Source organism: Homalodisca vitripennis, chromosome 2 (assembly GCF_021130785.1).
Source record: "Homalodisca vitripennis isolate AUS2020 chromosome 2, UT_GWSS_2.1, whole genome shotgun sequence".
In the NCBI taxonomy this organism is placed as follows: domain Eukaryota; kingdom Metazoa; phylum Arthropoda; class Insecta; order Hemiptera; family Cicadellidae; genus Homalodisca; species Homalodisca vitripennis.
The window spans coordinates 68767110-68792757 of record NC_060208.1 but is presented as its reverse complement, the minus strand read 5'-3'; the positions used below and the strand labels follow the sequence as shown (position 1 = coordinate 68792757).

Below are 25648 nucleotides of genomic sequence, written 5' to 3'. Positions count from 1 at the left end.
TGTACTTATGTAAGACACAACATGTAGTTTGTGTCCAGTCTGTGTTCCACTCATTTCACCACTTAAACCTTCTTTGGGGTTAATTTCTAAAAATTGCCTACAGATTCCGTTTAGAAAATTAAGACAGAAATTTTAAAAGTTATTAAAATTCACATTTTGTTACTGTCAAGAAATGTAATTTATTTAGATATTCAATAAATACAACAAATATACATAATAAAAAATAAAAATATTCCAGTTATGATTAAATTTAAATTTATTAAAAACAATTTCAAGTTAACCTTTATTTAATGAAGTATAATTGAAGATGGCTGAATGCTTTTGACTGTCCCATAAGTTGGGATGCGGTAAAAGCTCCAGTGATTTCCAGGGTCAGCATTAGGGCTGCAGACAAAGCTTTGTGGCACCACCCAATATGTAGGCTGTGGGGTGGTGGGTGCCGAGTGGGCAATGGAGCGACAGCTGTAGATGAGCAGGCAGGAGACAACAGTGACTGTGCCACTGACAAAGGTAACTAAACCAATCAGCTGACAGAGCAAAAGGCGGTGGTTGAAGCTAACTGCCTTCTTGTCAAGGACTGTATAACCTCCCAGCTGCCCCACCACAGCCTCTCTTGGATGTGTCAAGTAACCCACCAGTGTTGTGATCAATCCGACCAGCATGAGGTTCAGCCCCACACACACACCGAGTCGAACCCACCATGGCTTCCTTCTTCGAGGCTCCACCAAGAAGGGATAATCGTCACCCTGTACCAAAAATGGATAAATTATCATATTACCAATTATTGATTGAGAGCTAGATTGCATTTCCTTGACAATATGCTTTTGCCTCTGCCAGAAAAATAAAGTGTATTTCGGTTTACCATATTGAAATTATTAAATAAATTTTAATTCATTAAACTTAGTTTACTGGAGCTGTAAAACCATGTGTCGCAGGTTTATATTTGAACCTGAGATCATCAGTTTTGGCACACAATGTACATATAATTCAATTAGTATATTTTCAATGTAATTCCTATATCCTGATCTAAGGAGTGTTGCATGTTGTTTCTTTGTTATAGGTCTAATTGTTCTCCTAATATATATTAGGACACCATATCTGACTCTCCCAGTATACAAAATTTGAAATGGGTAATGGTTTTGGTATGTAGAGATCTTGATTCACAAAAATATAAAACCATTTTATCATGTACAATATTATATAAAGACAGGTTTACATTTAGTAGCTAATGCTGTATAACATTTTAATTCAGTACTTTTAATTCTGCTGTGTTATATGTAGCAAATTGTATATGTTACAAATAGCAAATGTTATATCACATTTTATATCAGTAACTTTTGTAAATGCTACATGCTTGATATACAAACTCTGTTTTCAGTATCGGAAACGCTGCGGAGAAAAAATTTAGTGCTCGCAGCTGCAATAATTGTGATTGTCCTATGAGACACCTCATTTTCCTCTTGATCTCAAGCTTATCTAACTTCATCTCCAACATATTGATCTACCAGACGTCATATTTTTTATTGCGAATTTTATAATCCGGGCACATTTGATACCATAAAGCTGTTCAAGGAAATGGTTAATTAAATGATCAGTTATGCCCCTGTGCCATATATCATCATAACCTTTCATTTCAAAACTGTCCACAATAAGACAAAGACCGTAACAAACCACGCACATTGTTCGCTCTTGCCTGGTTTTTGCTCAATTGAAACAAAATGCTACAGTAACAGATAATAGACGAAAATACTGCATATAACATTTCTACATGTACCAAAAGCTTGATTTAGCATGCATGGGTTTCCTTGATCTTTACAGACTCTGAATGAATAGCAAACATTTTGCTAATTGTAGCAGAATCTGTTTTATATACCATGTTATATGTATTTTAAAACAGGTTTTCTACTTGTAGCAAATGTTATTTATGTAGCATGTTCTGCTATAAGTAATTTTTCTAACTTTTAGCAAATGCTGTATAGCTTGTCTTGGGTGTGATATTTAGCAAGTGTTTCTATGTAGTGTAATTTCACCTTAAGATTGAAATTAGCTTTGACCAATTTGTAGATATAATCTGAAAAAGTTGGCAAAACCATTGAAATAACTTTTAATTTGTAATGTAACTTATGAAAGTTTTACTAAATAGCGGGTACCTATCAATGGTTTGAGATGGTTATTACAAGATTAGTTTCTGAGGCCAATATAACAAACCATAAGTATCTAATTTCTTTTTAATCTAGCAGTGAATGTGAACATCTCATCTCAAGAACTTCTAGGTTCATCTTACTTCTGAAAACCCTCTTATAACAGGACCCCAGCTAGATTCCAGAATATATCGTCAACTGAACTCTAAATCATCACTGATTACTTGCATATATATATATATATATATATATATATATATATATACAAATTATGATATCTTCCTAACTTTAGGACTGATCCTACCCTTAACCTTACTCATCCTGAATATCCTGTCACCTAGGAAGCAAGTGCAAAGGTCCTTTTAAGACTAAGTACAATGAGAGGTTTCTCAACTTCTTGTCCTAAGAGATAAAAAAGCTTCTTTGTAACTTTTATTAAAGTGGTTTAGTTTTTAACATTTTGTCCACTTCGCTCACATGTCCCATTTTGCTCAAATTCAGCAAAGAATAAAAATTAACAAAGTCAAAATAGAGTTACTTCTTTATATTATTTTAGGTAATATATTTATTTTGTATACCCATAGCACATACTGTGGATTTTTTCAGCTTGGGTGTCAATAAAAATTACACAACTAATCATAATATTGATCAAATTTACCATTTAATAGGAAAATATCTAAATAAATGTGTTATTTTGTTTAAAGTTGACACATTTAAATCCAGTATGGAATGGGAAATGTACTATTATCTTTCTATGGCAAGTATTATATTATTAAATTATACCTAACTTTTGCTGTACACCATTACCTGTGTAAACTCTCCACTGCTGAGAACATCTTTGTCAGGAGGACAGTAGAAGTTGTGGAGGTAGCTCCTGATGCCATAGTACATCGGACAACTTCCTCCCTCACTTCCATAATCATCATCATTATTTTCCTTGTTCTTTTGTTCCAGTTTGGCTAAAATATCATCGTACAAACAATTTTCTGTTTGTTTCAATGTACTCTTATCTCTCTCACAATCTTCACTGCTTTCGTTTTCTGGATTCTTCTCATCTTGGAGATTATTTAAATGTCCATAGTCTGTTGGTTTTAATATATCATCCTTTAATTTCTCAGTATTGTCAACAAAATCAAGAGTAGTTTTTTGATCAACCTGTTGTAAAACTGTGCAGTATCTTTTTTCCATTGTAGTTCAGTGAAGTTTTCATACTTTCAAATCCATCAGCCTTAATAACTGCAAAATTATTGTAAATATAAGTTGATTCATAGATAACAATTAAATTATACAGGAGTGAATAGAGTCCTAAAGTTTTGGGGCATATATGAAAAAAAAGGTTCGATAAAAAATTAAATTCCTTTGTTTGTTTGTTTTTACATGAGAATTTAGATATATAAATGTTACTAATATTGTGCATTTTCATGATTATTTGTGTAATTTGAAACCAATTAAATCAAAGCAATGTATGAAAACTACACACGTTTTTATAACATATTCCGTCATGGTGACTGTTGGACATTAAAATGAGTGCAGACTTATTGCGATATTTACATTAAGATCTCCATAAGTCTTTATGTATGTTTATAGGATGATGTTTTTACCTGCTTATATGACAAATTAGAGTAGTTTGCAGGAAGTAGTTTTACAAGGATTACAGTAGTTTGTACAAGGAAGTTGTTGCATGTCAGTATTTCAATAGTTGTCATACACAATCTACTACTAAACCTAATGAAACTAGAATCTAAAACATGGAATGTTACTTCATAGATTTGGACAAAAAAAGATTTGTTTTCTGGACTAGAAACTACAAAAACTACAACACTGAATATGTCCAACCTTGCACATTTATTTGTATTTCCTTATAATTGAATGCTGAGAAAATATTTCTTTATCTGGTTTATGCTTTATCCACAATGATCTCTACATTTTCCAAACAAACTATAATACTAAATTTCTCAAAATTAGTGGACCATTAAATTATGAAATAATTCATGTTACCTTATTACGGTTTTACTCTTTACGGTTTTAAACTGAATATTTTAGAAAGTACTGAAAAACATAGCAAGACAAGTTACATAGAATAAATCATGATAGATATATATTCGCTTTATAAGGTAGAAGGTTCATTAACAACTACAAAATTCATGTTGTGCTGCGGGGACTGAATTGAGCAGCCGGTCTAAGTACTTAATATATTTTTAAAATTTATTTTTATTAATTATTTATAAGCTTAGTCAACAACTGAAATGATGTTCTATCACATTTTAATAAAGATTAAAGTACATGATAAAATTCTTAATTCTACTAACAATTATATAAAGGTAGGTTATTTATAATTAAATAACTTTCAAAAATGCTACGTTTCTCAACGTTAAAAAACTATCTTCAAGATGCTATTTAATTATAGCTTCCATATATTATTGTAAAGCGAGAAATTCAACATTTTGATTTATAAGTAAAATGTGTGTTAAATTTGTTTGGAGGTACTGTCTGTACCTTCCTTATAAGTAAGGAAGGTACAGACAGTCCAGCCGACACCCCAGCAATTCATTCTATTAGTCTCAATGAAGATGGAGTGAACTACTAATTAAAGAATGTAGCAAAAACGCTTCTACTATTTAACCATTATCTTTAAAATCATCACTTATATCAGGCATAAAACTAGCATTCTACATAGTAAAGGAGTAATTTTTTTTAAATATATACGAGTATATTGGTATATGCATGTATATATTGAAGCACAAACAACGTCCAAACAAAGGTACTAAACTATGCCCAATTTCGGCATGCAGGTGTAGCTGGTTTCAGTTTTAAACTCAAAACCCTATGTGTGTGGAAACCACTTTCACAATGAAGACTTAGTTTGTATTATTTCAAGCCCTTTAGTACTTCACTAAATATCTAAAACTAAATCCTTCCAAAACAACAACAAAAAGTCGCAACAGATATAATTGTAATTTTGAGTAAAATTTAACTGAAATTTTGAGGAAATCATTAAAAATCTATTAAAATTGAACTATACGAAATATCTCATTTGATACACTTCAGCATTTGTGTGTATACTATACACTTCTCCAGGGAGCCATATTATTCTTCAACATTATGTATTTCTTTTGATTCTTTAAATGCAAAATTCAAATATTTTTACATAATTGTTTGTCAAAATATATGTTGCTTTAAGTCTCTGGTGGTTTTACTCAGTATGCCAGGTGGGTTAACTCAATTTAATTGGTCAGATAGCATTAATCACGTCTGTGTAAAAACTCTTTTTAAGCTTACGTAATTACCTAATATGGAGGGCCTATAGAGAAATCATTTGTGTCAAATATAAGAAATATTCAATTTTGTTAAATGATTATCATAGTCATTATCTCAATAAGTTATTTCATGTTATCTCTCATTTCAAAAGTTTCCTATAGAAATTTTCAATCTACTAGGAGAGTACATACTTTTATAACTCGTGCTTGTTGCCTCCAATGATGAAATCGTGTTTTGTTTTAATAAATTTCGTTCCAGATTGATCGAATGCCAAAAACAAATAAATCCAGTGATTTCAGTGTTAATGACAACAACTGAAATTTAATGTAACATTTTCCAGTTGTAACCCTGACACTAGCTATACAGAGAATAGTGTGTTCAACCCTTTTCTATTGAGGCTACAAATGTAAACTATTTAAGTAAAAGACGCACAGAATTGTCCTCATGATTGCTCCCTGTATTTCAAGTGTTGTTTAAAATTTTTATGACAGGAAATTCTAAATTTGCATGCATTAATCTCTATTTTGCAGGAACAATGAGATCCAGTCATTTAGGAGACCGTGGCCACACTTCTCTGACTGGTGGGGGCATAATTATTCAAATCCTTTGGAAAGGTCTAGAATTCTGCTGAACATCATATTTATAAAAGCTACCATGTACTCTATATTAATTGTAAAAAACTTACAGCTTAATCAACGTCTACTCACATAACTCCATGAGATGATAATGCTGCACCAGATTCTGTTGTCGATTTGGCTTACGTAAAGTCTGTGTACAGATGGTAATGTTTACCAACAGATTGATGTCTTCCCACATCTGTTGGTGTTGGTAGCCGCAGCTGTTCCGTATTATCTTGATCTGCAATAAGGGAAATTAATGAATAATTAAATTGTCAACTCTACAAAACCACTGATTTATTAGCAATATGTATAACCTAGATAATTTGCAACTTGATAATGAAATATTTATCAGACCAATTTAATTTAGGCCTACTTAGAGGAGAGAGATGTAAATGCTGTAACTCCACTAAAACCCGCTTAAATAATTAATCAGAACTTCCGATGCTTTTGACTCAGGTAAAAAAGCTACTCACGTGGCGATTGGATTTTGATTAAATAAGTTTAATTTCGAATCTTTACTCACTAATACAATCGGTCTTTAAATTCAAGCTATAAAATAATACAAGTAATACTCGTACTTTAGAAACAAACTAAATTTAGAAGATGATTTTAACCAATGTTACATTAACTACAGAGGTAGAGAGGACACGGACCGAGATGTTAACTACATATAATTTTGAACGCGACTGACGATCACCGGCTCAGCAGGTCAAGCGGCGGTCATCGCCTCAGCGGCTGTGGCCAATCAAAAAGGACTAGGGCCTGTGTGAGAGGCTAGCTATCCCTGGAGTCAGCAATTTGTATCAGCAGTGCACGAGGCTAGCTGCACAATTCCAGCTCCATAACTTTGTTCTATTTCTATTGCAATAATATTCGATTCCAGTTTCTGGGCTCAAACCTTAAATTACTTGGTTGGTAACGGGTCAAATTAACTATTAATATTTAAAAAATGCATTTCTTTTAAAATGGAAAAATTAGGTCATCAATTAATATACTACTGTATATTAATTCTAAAATCGTAGTTAACATATATTTTGTCTGTCGGTAACGATTTACCAACGGGGCGTTACAATGCAATAAACATATGTGGAGACTAGAAAAGATTATATTTGAGCTTGTGTTTTAAATACACGGTATGAATATAAAAGTATTTATAATTTATTCATGCTATAAAACACTAACATAATTAAAAAAAGATCCTTTCTCAGTCTTTCTAATTTTGTTTCCTTCGTTTTTTTACTTTCTTTAAACATTTTACAGAAAAAAAAAGAATGGAACATGTTAAAACTTGCAAACGTTTTAGTATTTTAGGGCTCAACCAGTCTAAAAAAATAATATTTAACTTTTTATTCAAAATTAAAAACAGTTATTTTGTTTATAATGGTAAAATAAAAGCAAAGATTTTTTTCGTGTAATCAAATCGGTTGTATATGATGAAGGTTAAGGTGAGTAAAAAATAGTCAGGCTTTATGAAGTATAAAACATAATATTTTCAACATAAACTTTGATGAAACATACAAGTAACTGAAAAAATTAGTCTACCGGAGCATACACAAAACAGACCAAGAAATTAAAATATGCTGTACCATCCTTAGCAGTAATTTCTTAGCTTGCCACCGATTTGGTTTGAACGAGAAAAATGAGTTTGAATTTATTTTCTCCAAATTACTTACCTAACTAATAAAAAGAAAACCTGCCACTGGCGTTAAAGGAATGCCCAAAAGAATCAGTCACTGAAAGTTTAAAATACCAATGAAACCCAAAGGAATAATAAAACAAGTAGGCTAGTCGGATTTTAAAATACAAAATATTTTCCTTCAGTGTAATGATTATTTTCGATTTAAACGCTATAAATTAATTTACATACACTCCTAAAATTCAATTTTAAATGTAAAGAAAAAGGTTATAGAGTACTTGAAGCATAATAGGCTAATGATGGGTATTAATTCACTGTTGTTAGAAGTTGTAGAAAGTTTTTAATGGTAGATATAAAATTAACAAATCAAGAACATGACACTGAATTTGCAGAAGAAAATCGAAGGAGACAAGAAGAAAACAATACGGGAAAAAGATGAGAAGGAATGTGAAGAAGTAGTGGTACAACAAAAGCAATAAATACAGTCAGTTTTCATAACTTTAAAGAGGAAGTATACGTTCTAGAAGAAAAATAAAAATAAACACATTTTAATTTAAAATTTTTATAATTACCTTTACCTTCTGGTGATTGTTTACTTCCATGTGATGGAGTTTTTTGCAATGACCGAGAAAAAGTTTATAAAGAAACAAACCGTCCATTGGCGTTTACCACTGTTACTGACAAAAACATCCTCTTATCAGGTCTGGCCCGCAGAATAATATTACTTCAGTTCTAACTTGTCTACGGGCTATCTATTTTAATCATCTCACTAATAAGTGAACTTCTTCTTAGAAATGTCTTCCACCATTCACTACTCTCCAGTAGGCTTCTGTTATAGTGACTATTTCTGTTATGGCGTGTCTGATGAGTTTTCGTTTAGCTTGGTTGCAAGGAGTTCTCTCCTAAGTCCATCACATCAACACCGTATGTTCTGCCGTCCTAGACGAGATAGATTTGAATGACAACTCTTCTATTATAAAACTTAAATGGTTAATTTCGTTTAAATGATTTCAAGATCGCAGACATTCGCATTTGTGGAAAATGTTTTCTCTGGTATTTTATAATATAAATCAAAATTGACATACTTTTAAGCGACTGCAAGCAACTTTATTCTTACAAATGTTTCCATATTTCTTAAGGTTTCAAGGTGGTGGACATTCAGAAGTTATAGAAGTATAAAACCCATATTTTTTATGTCAGTAAATATGTTTATAAACATAACTTCGGATTGACTGTAACTAAGTCAAGTCCATAATTTTACAAGAAACTTTTGTAAACTTATAACATTTCTTGTTATAACACTTATAACATGCCAGGTAATCTTTCTAAACATCTAAAAGTGTTACAAGTATAAACGTCCCAACCAAGAGAGTCATCTATGTTTTATCAGCGTTGTGCAAGTTAAACGTGATAGCCACATGTGAAGTATATCTTTCTTCCGACTAAGCCGTAAGGGATATTGTTATTAGATTACTGTGGAATAATGTGCTTTAACTTAGATTTTTTTCTGGAAGTTTGCGATTGATGATCTTTTTGGATGTGATTATAGTGGTCTGTAAAAATAAGACATAATTGTGTTTATGTCAATTTTGTTACTTCTTTATTTATTTTTTCCATTATTTTCATTGTGTAATTCCTCTAATTTTATCAGATGTAATCAGATTATATTGCTCTTTAACAATATGATACATTTCTCTTTGATACTATTTTCACTGCCTATTCTGAGCACTTTCGAAAATTATTGTCTACCTCAATGTTACATTCCTTTCTTACAAAATATGATTGTGCAACCGAGTATCAGATCTCCGCTCACTTTTTTATAATTATATATGAATCTATTGAAATTTTACAAAATATAGAGAGAAATGTTCTACATTGCACAGCAAAATATTCAAGATCTCGGATCTTTAGTTATTACAAGTTAAAATTAAACAAAGTAAAACTATTGAAATCTCTGAACGTAGTTTATAAAATGTGATGAAATATTGTATATACCATAATGTTACTTTTAATTACTCACTGAGAAAGGTCTTATTATACGACAATGTTCTTTAAGCTTAAAAGCAGTTTCGAAAACAGTAATATCTTCCAATGATAAAAAATAACTTAGAGTTGCTGATGCCGATACCACGTTGGATTTTCTTCAACATCCCTGTGGGGAACGCGTGGATAACGTTTAGTGAATACATAAAAGTCAAAAGGTGAAATCCAACAACTCTCAAGTCATTTAACAAACTTTCATTGTTAAAATATGTAATGTAGTCCCGTTCAAGATAACTCTCCATGCCCATTTTTGTTTGTCTAGATGGAAAGTGACTATAGCCTCCGCACGTAGTCCTAGAAGGACCTTTGCACCTTCTTTGCATATGTTTAAGCCCTCAGAATATGAGACTTTTACAGAAGCCAATCAAATTAGAGGGCCCCTGATCTCTGATATCCTTGGGGCTGAGAAAAATATACCCTTTGAATTTTTTCCTACTCTTAGATATGGCAGGAAAGATTATCCATATGTGTTCCGGTGATTCGTCTGCTTTTCCGCAGAGTCTGCATTCATCAGTCTGGCTTAGACCCACATCCATCAAATGTTTCCTAAGGAGGCCATGTCCTGTCAACATCTCTAATATCAATCGTATATTCTTCCTTTGTTCCAGGAGTGCTGATCACCCTTTAGCTTAACAGGGAATAAACACTATATGTCTTAGTCCAGAGGCCCTTCTCCAGTTTAAGGATCTAATCCTCTTTTCCCTATCTTTTACTAGAGCTTTGCTGTAGGAGAAAGCTACTCCATAAGGGTTTCTATACCTATTTTTGGCAAGGGGTTCTATACCTTTTCCGTTTCCTCGAACGCCCTTTTAGCATGCGCCCAACGGAGTGCAACTTTGTTCCTCTTAGCCAGTTCCGCTATAACATTCTTACATTCCCATACTGCTTTAGAGTCAACGGATCAGGCGTCAAGTGCATTTAGTGCAGCCTGACTACCTGAAAGGATTAAGTACTCTGCCACCTTTGGCCTCATTTGTATGAATCTTCTGGCTCATGATTCTATTGCCATTACCGCTTGGAAGACCGTGGCGTGTTTTCCCAGGGGCACTGCTAGGTTTACTCCTAGTCTATGTGTGCCAAATCCTGTCTTAGAGTCAAGGCGTGATCTATCCGTGTAACACTTCTGGACCCCTTTAGTAGGGTAGGCCTCCTCATTATTTCATTTTCCCTATCATTATAGAGACTAGATATAGTGTTTCGAAGGAGTATTTCTTAACCATACTGTCCATTACGTAGGTTATCACTTCAGCTCGGGAAATTCCTGAGTTATTTTCATATGCCCTTCTGAGGAGGTAGGCTTAGTCATCATTTTACTCAGAAGCTTATTGCACTTAATGTGGCTGTCTTCTTCACCTCCTGCCCTCCAGGAGTGTAACCCAGAACCGCTTTAGATGTCACAGTTTGACAGGAGCTCATTGCCCCTGTGATGCGTCGCAAGCTAGCCTTTGAAGGCTCTGAAGCCTCTTGGCAGCTGTTTTTTTTTTTTCTCCTTTCGGCCACCACCCTAAAGCAGCATATGTGACCATTGGTTTTTTCATGGCTTCGTAACAATAATTGTGAATTATTCATTTTGAGTTTCATACCCCATTTAAATCTAAAGTGTTTTATATCCTTGCCCATAGTAGTATCAGTTAAATTATTTAAGGGAACTATATATTTGTGTAACTATTTAATTTGGAATAGTGTTTTAAAAATATGTATACTAGAATTAGTTATTAAACTTATTAATATCACATATATTTGCCTAATTTGTGTATCAGATTTTTTTCATATGGACAAATGGCACAGTCTTTTTAATTTAACATGTTTTATAATAAAACATAGACATATAATACCAACGTCAAATTCACGTATTTGCCTGCAATATATATTTGTGTAGTTATATTCTAACATGATGTAGAATTTATTTATTGTATTCATAATTAATATAACCTAATGTATTAATTATATTATTAGGTTAGGTTATGTTTAATTAGGTATTCTGCCATAAAAAATTAAAATTTATCTATGTTATATATTAGACTTCTTCTTATGTTTTTATAAATGTGCTTGTGTTTTAGGAGGATGGTTTCTCCAAACTGTGCAATATCGCCTGTAATTTGAATATCTATGGTTGCAGCAGCTATTTGTCATTGTTCATTAATTATTTCGTTGGTCTATATCCTTGTTAAAAGTGTCATTATTGTTATTATAATTAATTGTATTGCTGTTCATTTTCTATTCACTTATTTTCGTTGTTACTGTTACATTGAGTTGGCTTTGGAATGCAGTGGAATGAGTATTGCAATAAAACGGAATTATTATTGTGATACAATAGAAATTTAAACCTCAATTTAATAATTGCTTGAATAGGACGTTATCTATGAATTTCATTTAACGATAAATTGAGGAAGTAATACAGTTGTAGGTCAAATATATTAGCGTCATTACAATATCTACTTAGGAGGATAGTAAATTTACTTAATAATTATAATACGGATTAAGAAATATTCAACTAAGAACACAATTAATAATAAATAAAGTTCCATAAAAAGTACGGGGAAGAAAGAAAACTTCAGCACTAAGTAACATGTTTGTTCAGTCAACCGATAAACCCATTGTTGATAAACAAGTCAAAACAGCTGATTAAGCAATGAAGTGGAAGGCATTATATATACAGGCCGCTGCGTTGATGCTTTGTAGCAACTGTAAAATGAGACATTTCCCCCAATCTCTGCAATATATGGGATGAATGATGGTCAAAGGTTGTTATACAGCATTTGTTATGTATGTTAAAAACGTTGGACGTTGGCATTTTGGGACCATAGCCGAAATTTACATGCTACTCTGTAACCAACCTCAAATTCTTAAGTACGTACCAGTGTTCCCGTTGTAGTATCTATCCATAAATTACAAACATACATTTCAGCAAATTCTAAAAGATGAAAAGTTAGTACTACTAAGTTAGTATACTATACAATTTATTAGTAATACAAGTTTTCTAGATAATGAAACTCGATACAAAATTGTAACTGGGAATGAAAAGCTTTGTCTATAGACTATTAGTTTTACATAATATGTTTTGTTTTTTGTAATTTTCTGTTCAATACTAACAACAAATTGTTTTTGAGTATTAAGCAAGTAAATGCTTATTATCTAAACTAATATTATATTTTGTTAAAGATATTAAGAGACATAATCAACAACATTATTTGTAAGTTTCCATTCATTGATGGATAAAATTGAATGAATGTGACTGGGGACTACATGAATTCTGAGGATTCAGTAGTGAACAAAGAACGGGGGTTTTGACCAGTCGTGCAGAAGTCCAGTATGTAATACCAATAATTCATCACATCATCTTCCAAGGGTCGATCTGGATAGATTTTAAAAGTCCCATGCATCAAAGGAACTAAAGCGGACGTTAAATGGCTAATAAAACACAATTTAATTCACTCCATCATTAAATCGGTTCGTAAATACAACCTAAGCACCAGACGGCTTACTCTGCGTTTACCAAATGACCTTTTGCGGCCAGCAGTTTATAATAAACTCGAAACTGTTTGTACAGGGTTTTATTTCAATAATGTGGTGTAATTAATTAGCGGTTTAAACGTCCACTCAACGAGAAAACACTGTAGCATTGTCACTGTAAACACTGACGTAGAATTTACTTTAATGAAAAGTACACATCAAATTAATTTGAAAATATATGAAAGTCAAAAGTCCAACGTATTGATGGAACATTGCGCCAATACATTGTGGTTGAGTGTGATAAGGGCAAACACGTTTTGTGTGACAGTTTGAGCACACAAAGGGATTGGTGGTGTGGTGGGGAAGGGGTGAAAAGGGAGACAATGTTCGCCGACAACTTGCGACTCAGAGCTGACACGCTAGAGCTCGGATGTTAGCGTTGATTTATTTTATTTATTCACTAACGCATGTCAGATAGCTTCGCCTTCAATTTAAAACTCGTTTTATTACGTACATTGATTTTGGTTTTGTAGTCCATTTTGGGTTACTTTAAATTGGAAACAGGAGAATTTACGCAATGCGATTAAATGCAAATTAATGTACGAAATAATCATAGTTACTTCACTAATGAGACACAAGTTGGGACAGAGGTCACTCACTACTTGGGGTTTATCAAGTTGTGCCATCGACCACTCTTCGGGGTTGTCAATGTGTGCCACCGGTACACACTCAGGGATTGTCAATACATGTCATCGATAATTATTTACGAGGCTATCAAAGTGTGCCATCTGCCATTACTTGGGGTTATAATGTGTGAAATCGATCACTTTTCGGGGGTTGCCAATGTGTGCTATCGGGTTCACAATATGAGCTATTTGCTATATTTAGGGGGTTGTCAATATGTGCCATCGATTCCAATTCAGGAGTTGCCAATTCCTATCATTGTGAGTTTTGTGAACCTACTTAATGCTTTTATATTCAATATGGAAAACAATACAAATTGTGCGACAAACTATTATTAAGGGGTTGCCAATGTGTGTCATCGATCGCTATTTGGAACGCTATCAAAGTGTCTATTTGGGGTTAAAATGTGACAAAATAAAATGTGCTTCAAATCACAATTTGAAGGGTTATCCATGCATGTCATCGGTCATTATTTGGGGGTTATGGACTTGTGTCATCGATCACTATTTGGGGTTAGCAATGTGTATCATCGGTCACTAATCGGGGTTATCGATGTGTGTCATCGGTCACTACTGGGGGTTATCAAAGTGTGTCATCGATTACTATTTGTTGATTAATAAATGTGTGCCATCGGTCACTACTCTGGGTTATGAATGTGTATCATCGATTACTATTTGAATGTGCCATCGATCTTTCTTCAGGGGTTATTAAGTTGTGCCACTGGTCATTATTCGGGGGTTCACAAAGTGTGCCATCGATCACTATTTGAAGTGTCATCAATTTTTGTCATCAGTCACTATTTGGAGGATGTCAAAGTGTGCCATCGGTCAAAATTCAATGGTTTTTAATGTATGTCATCGATCACTGTTTGAAGTGTTATCAATATGTCATCGATCACTATTTGGGACTATCAAAGTGTCATCGGTCAACCTTCAAGGTTATTGTTTTGTGTCATCGGTCACTACACGAGGTTGTGAATGTGTATTGCCCTCAGAACAGAATTGTAAAAACACCGGCTATACTAATCAAACAATTATCTCACCAGTCTCAGAACAGTTGCTAGCATCTAATTACCTCACAATCCTAGCACACAGTATTGAAAATACACAAGCAATACTTGCAGCCTTATCTCAGTAGCATCAGAATCACATAGAAACACACGGGATTATGTTAGTAGGCAATTACAGTATGTCACCAGTCTCAGGGCAGCATTGGAAATACACAGGTTATATCCTGTGGATTGGAAAAGATAATTACTAGCCTCGGGACAAGCTGCAACGGCAGATTTATCTCACTAGTCTCGGGACAGTTACTGGTATTTTACTTACTGGTCTGCAGTTGAACACATGGAAAATATAACTGCATTACAATAACTTTCGTTTTTGGTGAGGTGCAAGCTTTAGTAGGTTACCTCAAAACAAAATTATCTAATTTTATATTTCAAAGCTTTTGGAGCACCACCAAGAATCGAGCACAAGTATGCCGAAAATTCAAACTTGGTTTTATATTACAGGTAAACATAGTGCCATAGTTAACATGGGCTTGAAGTAACTAAGTTAGCAAAATGTTTGGATAAGAGCTTAACTTTCATTTCAGTGGTTATTAAAAATGTAAATTTAGAATTAAATATATTTCCACCAATCTCCTATATGGTAAAAAAAAACTTAAAAAAATCGAAGCAGACTTTATAGTTTCTTGTAATTTTGAGTAAAGGTAAAATTTTAAAACGTTTCTATTCTTGGCTTTTATTTAACTCGTATAGGGGCTGCAACATAACTAAAGTTTTTTTTTTACCTGATTCAGTTTGAAAAGCGTACTCGTATAAGTAATTTCAAGCGAAAAATGACGTTATTTTCATATGAACTATTAGTATGTTTTCTAAGATAAGTTATAGAACCCTAGTACAAATAAATCACCAATACAATTATAAGTAACCCATCCAGCTTAGTGGGAAGAAAAGTAATTGTCATCTCAAAATGTCAAACTAAAGGTGCGTGATTAGGTTAGGCATTTAATTTTCAAAAGATGGTACGATGACTTTCAAGTTTGGCATGTTAATAAAATCGCAACATATTTAGAAAACCCACAGAAAAACATCGTTGTAAGCGTATAAATTTATTTGTACAACGTAAGCTAACATATTTAATAATCATAACAATCTTTATTGCTGGAGGCAATGCAACATTGTACAGCTAATGTCATACATTGCGTGTTGAGTTTCAGTATAAGTAATAATAATATTTCAATATTAGGTTTGAATTAAATTAGCAAACACAAGAACCAAACCTCTTTAATCAACTTGGCCATGAACTTTTCGACCTAGTAGAAAAGTGTAGAAACCAGAGGTCTTTTCAGTCGAGCTTTACAATCTAATTTATTGCCAATTTCTATCCTCAGGAAGCTTTTCTACCAGATTAACACTGACCTCTGAAGGGAAACGTTCAAACGCCGTAGTTCCATGTTGCTGACCACGGTAGACGTCCCTGCCTCCAGTCCCCTACGGTTGGTAGGTTGGGGGACACACATAACCGCACAACCGTGCCCGACACGTGAGTCGGCCGAGTGTCGGTGCGGGCTCGGCTCGGTTACCGTGAGACCACACATGTCCGTATGCAGTCCGGAGCGCAACACAATCTCACTGTTTGTACTAGAGCAGGTTTCTTTTGAATTCGAAGTGACAGATACTTAAAAAAATATTTGGAAGATTAAGTATTGCTTGAGATAATTGTATAATTTCATTGTTAAGGAAACAGGATTTTTCCGGACATTTGCCATCGTTAAGTGAAACAAGAAAACAGTAACACTACGTTTCAGAGTCAATCTGCAATTCTGATCTCTTCTTCAAGGTAAAGAACTAACCTAATACATAATTACAAACTAGGTTAAAAAATCAGAATTGTGATAAATTTGCGTTTTATGTCAATCCCTTATGTGCCGTGATTATCGGAGAAAATTAGAAGAGTAGTAGAAAGTACAACTATTAGAACCCGCGTTTAAAACACACAACAGACACTCTTAGACAAAGTGTCTCGTAAAAAACAAAAACCAAAAAATGGCACACAGGATTCCAAAAACTGTGTTTACAGTATAAAAGGTAGCTGCAATAGGGAATACATAGGCGGAGACAAAAAGACCACTAAAACATAAGGATAAAAGAACACAAAGAAAACACGAGAAAGGGTTTCACAGAAAAGTCAAAAATTTGCACACCATTGTTGGTCCGAAGACCATCTATCATGAATTGGGATGAAGCCCACATAATACATCGGGAACCACATTTCTTCAAAAGGAAATTAATTGAGGCCAACATACATTAAATTTGGCAGACCAACCAATCAGTCAACCATCAGTCCCGAATTAGGCCGCTTTGGTTGCCAAATTTCTAAAAAATGAACTAAAAGATAGGGGGTAGAGGTCACTAAAGAGAATACCAAAAGTATCAAACGGATCGGATATTTGCAATAAACCAATGCGGAGTCACAATATGGATTTTAAGAAGTTCATCTCGCATGAACCAATAATAACGAAAGGGCCCATTCCTGTTCCCTTCCCTTGTATTTCCGCCATCTTGTTTTAGCCGGGCCGTCACGATTTACCATTGGCTACCCCCTCTGGTCAGTCGTAAATGGTTAGTAGACGAGTGAAGAACATTATTGTGACCTGTATTCTTCCGTAGTTTAGTTTAATGATTGGTGTTTTGTATGGTTTTTTTTATTAAGTGCATGTCTTTTAGTGTTAGTGAAGTTGACATACAACATGTAGGTTGTGATTCCTGACTCAGGTCGTGCCACAACGCTTTAGTAAGATTTGTTTATTTTAAACCTAGTTTGTTAATTATGTTTTCAGGTTAGTTCTTTACCTGAAGAAGAGATCAGATTGCAGATCTCGAAACGGTAGAGTTACTGTTTTCTTGTTTCACTTAACGATAGGCAAATGTCCGGAAAAATCCTGTTTTCCTTCACAATCCTTCCTATCGTCAAAAAATAACCTTCAAACAAAGAATTTCATTGTTGTTATTTTTATTAATGGCTGTGATGAATGAAAAACATTGCAATGCTACAGTAAAGCTTTGTAAAATCAGGTAGTATGTAAAATTTTGTAAATATCATTATTCTTAGTTATATTTGTTTATCCCTATAATTCTTGTTCATTGTGTTTCATTGCAGTGAATTTCACGGTCAAATACTCTATATAATCAGTATATTTGGTGCATGTTTTGCCAGAGTATGTGATGCTAGAGAGTTTGCCATGTTGCAAGCCCGTTTATAATAATTTGTAAAACATAAAATATTGTAAAATATATACTGGAGAAAATACAAAAAACAGATTTTACAAAATGTTTTTCTTTTATAGCTCCGAGGACAAATATATTTATTGCCTAGAATTAGTAAAAAATAGTAGAAACATAAATTTATTTTCTAAAAAAAATTAGAGTATGGTTGATCGGGCAAAATGATATTGATATATGTTAAGATAATAAATTAGTGTTATGGTTAGTCTTGTCTGCTAAGTTATAATAATATTATTAATAGACACGTTATAGCATTATAAAAAATAATTATTTTATAATTTATAATATTTAATGTTACATGTGTAAAGCCTAATATTTGAATTGTAAATCATGCATAAATCCTTTTTGTTTAATACAGCAACACTAGTTTATACTAAATTTAAACTTTTAAAAACGCAATAGTAAATTATTTACTACCATAAGCTACAATAACTCATTTTTATCATTTCATTCTTGCTCGATTCCGCTATTTTTATTTTTTACCCTTTTTGTATATAGTATCCCCAACACAGGCACAGCCTCTTATGGGGTACTCTAAATTTCCCTTATTTTGTAAATCTATTGTGCCTAATTATTAGTTAAAAGAAAGAAAAATCTAAAAGGATGTAACCTACTTTTTTATATTTTATTACTCTAAGTACATAAATTAGAAATGAAGTAAGTAGAAAACATATTTTTGTTGCATTTGTTATTTACTGCTATTGTAAATACGTTAAGTCATTGTATTATTTATTATTAAGCACTGGCAAAAATATTTATTTGGTAATATTCAGTATTGTTATTATGGGGAAATAAATGATTTATTATTATTATTATTTATTTTTAACATGGGGTTTTTCTTGCTTGAAAATCTTAATTTGTAAATAAAATATTTTTTATTTTTACTTTATTGAAGTGAAAAGAATAAAAAATATAAAAATTTCATAGAAATAAAAAATTTAGTAAAATATGACCCTTACAAAATACCGGAATAAATTTATCAAGTAACTTCAATACATCAAAGAAAAAAAGATTTTTGCGCAAATAATTACATGCTTGTTATTTTCTAATTAATGTACAAAAATGTTTATATCAGATTTTTTCATAATTCGAATTTAGTTGTTTAAAATCACTTAATGTACAACATGGTTTTCAAATTTGTTTGTAATAAAAAATATGCACAATAAGAAAATATGACTAGTTTATATTTTTTTTTTTTTTTTTTTTTTTTTAAGTTTTTTTTTTTAAGGTAAGGAAATAATGTAATACTTTGATCAATAAAATAATATGATTTTGTACGCGAACACAGGATGTAGAGTTAGTAGGCTATTCTAAATAATTCAAGTAAAATAGAAACGTGTAGACTACTTAAATAGTTTTGAAAAGAAGAACGCAGACAGTAAACAACATATGATGCCGCTTCGTAGACCCGCACCGTGCCCGTCAAAATTCAAACTAAACATATCGGTGACGGTGCGGCCACGACGGTCTGGCCTGTCGGTGCGGACATGTGTGGACTTGCAGGTTGAAAAACTGCGCTGCAATTCTTTCAACCGTATGACGGGCCAGCACACGGCCGACTGACGTGTCGGGCACGGTGCGGTTATGTGTGTCCCAACCTGAGTCTGCCATGGACCGGCTGGCACGACTGATAGTACAAAGCCACGCCAAGAATATAAAGGCAGAGCAACGTAAGGAACCCAAGCTCCTTGAAGGTATCTACACACAATTCTCTGAATTGTAGGCTTGTAATGATTCTAACTGATTTTTTACAGAAGTTTTAAAACTCGTTATAGTCCAAGTGCACAGCCACCCCAGAGTCTAATTCCGTACTGTATATGGGAATGGATCAGGCCAAAGTACGCCGTTTTTGAACCCCAACCGAGCACAACTGTGCTATGTTACATAAGACATAAATATCCGGTGAAACTCTCTTACATATACGGTATATCTGATTTTCTCAAGTCAGCTCTTGATTCAGGTGCATCCCAATGAATTTCACAGACTTTGTATCCTCTGAGGGGACGCCATCTACCATCAGAAGAGGAATTTTTATGTTTCTTATATTAAAAAAAATCTTGGTCCTAATATGGTCTTGGTCCCTGGGGGACTCCAAAGATCAATTCGATTTTTGAATATACTGCATTCGCAACACGCACATGCTGCTCTCTATCACTGAGGCAGGATGAGAGCCACATGAGTGGTAAGCCACAAACACTGTTGCAACGCGCTGCACGTTTGTATTAATGTTGTGACTTCGTCTGTTGTATCGCTGTTTTGTCTGCACCATATTGTCGAATTTTTTTCAGATTCCAAATCGGTTTTTTTTATATTTAAAGTGTTAAATTTTCAAAAGTTTTACTATGAACGGGAAGTATTGAAATCAGGCAGTAATTCACGATTCTGAGGAAGGTTGGTTTTAAAGATTAAACAAACCGTCGCTTCCTAACATATGACTCTTTTTGAGCTGAAAAATCTGTTAAGGTGTTTAATGGCGTCAATATGTGCATGTAGCACTGTTTCAACATCAATAATGAAAATTCGTTTATATCACAAGATCTGCTGCCCTTTAGTCTGTGTATAACGATGGCTCCGTAAACAGGAAGCAGACCTACGGATGAAATCACCCATAGGGTGATGTTGCAAGGGTTGTAGTGACGCCTGTTGTTTGGTTACTTACACTGAATAACCATTTAAATGGTTTACAACCTTCAAGTGATGCTGAATAAACGTGTATCAACTTAAATTCAGATCTGCAGAAGAGATCTGCCGGTTATTTTCTTTTACTTCGTTTATTATTGCCCGAGCACTCCACAATATCAGACTTTTCACCGAATCGTCTACATTATAATATTTAGCTACATTTAGCCCATCAGTAAATGCGCTTCTATACTCTATAAATTTGTTTGAAGTTTTCGTTAGTTAAGTGTGAAAACTTTTTAATATTCCCGTGTGAAACTTCCTTTCCTTACCCAGGTATTTTGCATTGATTTTTTATAAGATATTAATGGGCAGAATGTATTAAGTTAAAAAATTAGGAATTCGTTAAATGCCATACTGCCATACTGTAAACACTATCTTTATTATTTAGAAAGGACCAGTTTGAAGACCCAAATTTATAAGTTGAAAGCTTTCTAGGATCGTAACTCTTTTGATTGTCACATCAGCCATACGATTTTCCGGTATGCACCCGCAGGATCCAAAACGGAGACTGAAATTTTTGTCAGATTTGTGATTATATTGTCGATGGCAGAGCTCAACGTGGCAGTTTCCATCGTTTAGGTACGATAAATCCGAAATTGTATTTCTAAACAATTTAGTTTCAACAATTAAATGTTATTGTATAAATTTAAACCCTTTGATCGGTTATCTCAGATTTATCAAAAATGAGTAAGAATAAAAATTACTTGAAATTGTATAAATACTAGTGTCAATTTTGGTTTATATTGTGGAATACTCAAGATAAGCATTTTTACATGTACTAATAACCACCAGCGCCATTGAAATACGTTATTAGTTAAGACTGTAACCAAGATATCTCTGTAACGCACTCAACCAAGTATGTGTAAATATTGTCTCTGTAAAAATTTAACACATTGGCCGCGGCAGACATAAGGCGCAGAGGCCGGCGTAGTCGGTCTTACTCAGTGTACGCTATCAGTGAAGGAGTTAACTACATGTATTATGGCTAAGAGTTATTCTACAATAGTTTAATCTGGATTTAGTAAACATCACGGTATTTATAAAGTCATAATTATTGACGCAGTGTGGTACAGTACTCAAAACTTTATACGACCGATTGTATTTATCTAGATATAAAAATGCGTAAGAGTCGTTAATGTGAATGACCTCAGACTTTTAAAAACTTTTTACTTTGCTCTACTATTCACAATAACTTAGATATATGTTTCCCATAAGTTAAACGGCCACCATATTGAAATATTAAGAGATATTGATAAAAAGTACATGAATACAAGTTATTTGTAGTAATTGATTGTTATTAGAAATAAACGCGTGTTTTTTTTTTTTCATTTTTTTTTAGTAATTCATTTTGTAATGAGATGATACAGGTATAAATTCATCATTACAAGGTGTCATTTATTATGGTTTATTATGATTATTATAATTATTGTTGAAAATTAAATAAACTGATCTACCCAGTTAAAAGTAAGAAAATGATCATTTTTAATCTTTAAAAAACAGCATAATAGACAAATAAACATGTGATAAATCTGATTAAAGGTTTCCTTAAATTTTTAAAAACAAAACTAGGCAAACCGATACATACACAGTGAAACAATGACAGAAAACTGCAGTTTTTCCAGACAAACACTTTTTAGCACTGGCAACTCTAAAATATGTTTTAGAAAGGCTCACAAATTATCTCCATGAAAACGGTTTCCTCTCTGTACTTTTTCTACAAAATCTCCTGTCAAAAACTTTATCAAACTTTAATTTCTACTTATTAATAACCATTCTGTATTCCTACAGAACTTTCACAATTTTGAATGTTATTTGAACATTTTCCTCAATGATACAATTCTTATTTTGGGTTTAAAAACTAAAAATGTAATATCGATTCGGGCTTAATAAGTATTAAATAAAATTTTATCTCAATTATATGTGAGCCTTTTAAAGTTTATACTTTTTGATGGAGTACTTTGCATTGTTGTTAATATAATTTCATTTTCTTCTAGTGAATATAAATTAACGTTATAATTGTATTTTATAAACAAACTGTTTAGTGCATTATAACCATAACAAACGTACCATTATTCATGTAGGTTTCACTTAAAGGAATGTTTCTTCGTCTTCTTAACTAAGATTGATATAAAAGTATTTGTGACGTCGCGCGAATGTAAGCTGAAGGACAGTGTGAGTGGGTGGAGGGGCCCCACTCCAAACTTCACTCAATCTTGTGGTTTCCACTTCATGCTTCACACTTTAAACTTGAAGAATGCATTCTTGAACTCAACAAGAAACATTTTCTGTTATCAGATATTGTGGGTGGTTTAAAAAATATGTTCATGATGATGTTTAGAATTGAAGCTTATTATGAGGTTTAAAAAAGAGAATTTGCGTACATTTATTAAAACTATCAAATCCATAAACGGACTACGACCACGGCAACGACATTCTCCTGCAGTATCTGGTACCTGTCAAGGCACAACGATATGTTATCTATTTTAATGAGGCACCTGGATTCATTTGACTTTGACATGTAACAATGGAAAATGTATAACGTGGCATATCTGATATTATCTCTATTCGAAATGAAATCCTCCTAATGAATTGGCTATTATCAAAAAGTTATTTCAGTCATCATGTCCATGTTATCAAAATTTAATTCGTCATCATTTGACTATTATCATATTAATTAATACTCCACCATTAAAATAATAGAATTATATAAAATTTTACATTCTACAAGAGGTTGTATAAAATTATAAAGCATAGTATAGTAAAACATTTCGAATGAAGTTTACGATGTGACAGGAAAATGTCTTATTGCAGTTACAACAATTTAGGCTAATCCTAAATCAAATATTAAAAGCGTTATCATTTTTCTCCCTCTCACAGCAACTGTTTCAATTTTATAAGCTCTGTAATTAAATGGATTGTTGCTAAAATTAATTAAGAAGATGTGATTACATGTTCTTAATTTAACGTTTAATCTTGTTATTACTGTTAAATACAATTGAAGTATATAATTATAATCTTATAAATAAATATTAATTTCTAAATGTGTTGCTAAGCACTAAACTAGCACTAAACCAATTCGGCTAACATTTGTTGTAAAATATTTATTGAAATCCGAGGAATGTATATAGGAAGAGAAATATTAGAAAATTAACTGGAATATTTTGGTAGGAACATTGTAGTAGTATTTATGTTTCATAATCCAAATTTAATAGTCACTAAAAGCTGTTGACACTTTCAGCTAAAATTTATGAAACATCTGTTTACATTTACTTTGTATAAAATAAAAATTAAGTGTACAGTGCTTGATCAGAAGTGTAATGCTAATAAAAAGTGATTTTTTAAATTTTACTCAAGGACTGGACTAGTGACGAATTCAATACATATAATGCATTGTAAGTACCGTTTAAACACTGTCATAAAACTAACCTCAATGGGCAAAGCTGCGAATGATTTTGCATATGTTAGGTGATACATACATACATTGTAACATGGCACTTTAACAGTGGCAAGAACAGAGAAATGAACAACATGACTCAACGATACTCTTTCTTAGACTAAAGTCCGTTAAAGAAAACTATACTTTTGACAAGACGCCGTTATATTACAAAATAAATGCTTTTAATAAACAACCAAGACTTCGGTTTTTAAAATTGCGTTCGGAACCGCGGATAACAGCCAGTTTTTATAAAAAATGTAATGTAAACAAGAAAAATAGCATGTTGTTGATATGTTTCGACTGTTAGATTTTTCCATGCTTAAACCTTACATTTTAGGTATTGTCATCTACAAAAGAGAGTTCTTTAAACATAGTGTTCCATTTTGTAAAATAGTCTATGCTAAACCCTATTAGGTAGATTTCATAGATTTCCTCATGACGGAATTTCCGGAAGAATTGGATTTTGGATAGCTTTGGATTTTGTAGAATTTGGAATTTCTTTGACTAATTTCCCAAGATCCAGACAAAACTTGGTATAGAGACATATTTGCACATAGCCTGGATGAGTTCGTTAGTCAGGTTTATCCGATGAAACATTTTAAGATTGTGACTATTCAAATTTGCAAATTTGTGCAAAAAATTTTGCTAAGATAATTCCCAATTTAGACCCAAAATGAGACGTTTCATTAAAAATAGTAGTCAATTGTAAACCAAATTAATCATGTATTGTTTTCGATATCTCTTAAGGTCTCAATTTAATGCCTTTAAAAAAGTTTGGTAATTGGATAATTATATCTAAGTTATTATGCTTCGTAAATAAAAACAAACAGATATTTTAGAACTCTCTGGTCATTTAAAATAATGTTTTTTCTTACTGGTTTTGTTATCTATCTTAATATTTACAGATATCTACTGTTAAAAAAGTGTTTATTCATGTGCAGTAACATTGTGGAAATACACTTTACTTGCAGTAGTTTATTGCCGATTAAAAAATTGAACTTGTTACTTATACTAATTTCACTTGCTTCTGGCACTTAGGCGCCAACACAAGGTGGTGCAGTTGAAATTCTAGTTTAATCTATGTTATACATTTTAAGAAAATGTTTTTCATAGATTTTCTTTACATTGTAATAAACCAGATCCATTTCAGCATTGTTGAAAGTAAAATATTACTGGACTTACACTTGCTGCAGATGGTTTTCTCTAACACTAGGTACGCAAGATAAAAGGTAATACGCCATAGCCTAAGACAATCAGTACCGAAAAACAACCTAGCTAACGAACTCACATGATTAGCAACTAGTTCCTGTTTGAGAATGAACACAGAATTTCTCCATAATATAGGCTACCATATAGAGTGATCACTAAGTTTATGCCCATTGCTGTATACAGATCTTCCAATCT

The 25648-nt window shown here is 32.8% G+C and overlaps 1 protein-coding gene across 2 annotated transcripts; it reads right to left on the bottom strand.

Moving 5' to 3' along the window:
- Positions 1-238: 238 nt before the first annotated feature.
- LOC124354108 lies at positions 239-6252 on the bottom strand. Of its 2 annotated transcripts, none has more exons than XM_046804324.1 (3): positions 6107-6252; positions 2949-3377; positions 239-746 (listed from the first exon to the last, which is right to left on the bottom strand). In XM_046804324.1, exons 2-3 carry the CDS (start codon positions 3327-3329, stop codon positions 288-290), a joined length of 840 nt encoding a protein of 279 aa, XP_046660280.1. In that variant the 5' UTR covers positions 3330-3377; positions 6107-6252; the 3' UTR covers positions 239-287. The 2 variants fall into 2 exon arrangements, with proteins under 2 accessions (XP_046660280.1, XP_046660279.1); XM_046804323.1 differs by having other exon boundaries at positions 6085-6221.
- Positions 6253-25648: the final 19396 nt, after the last annotated feature.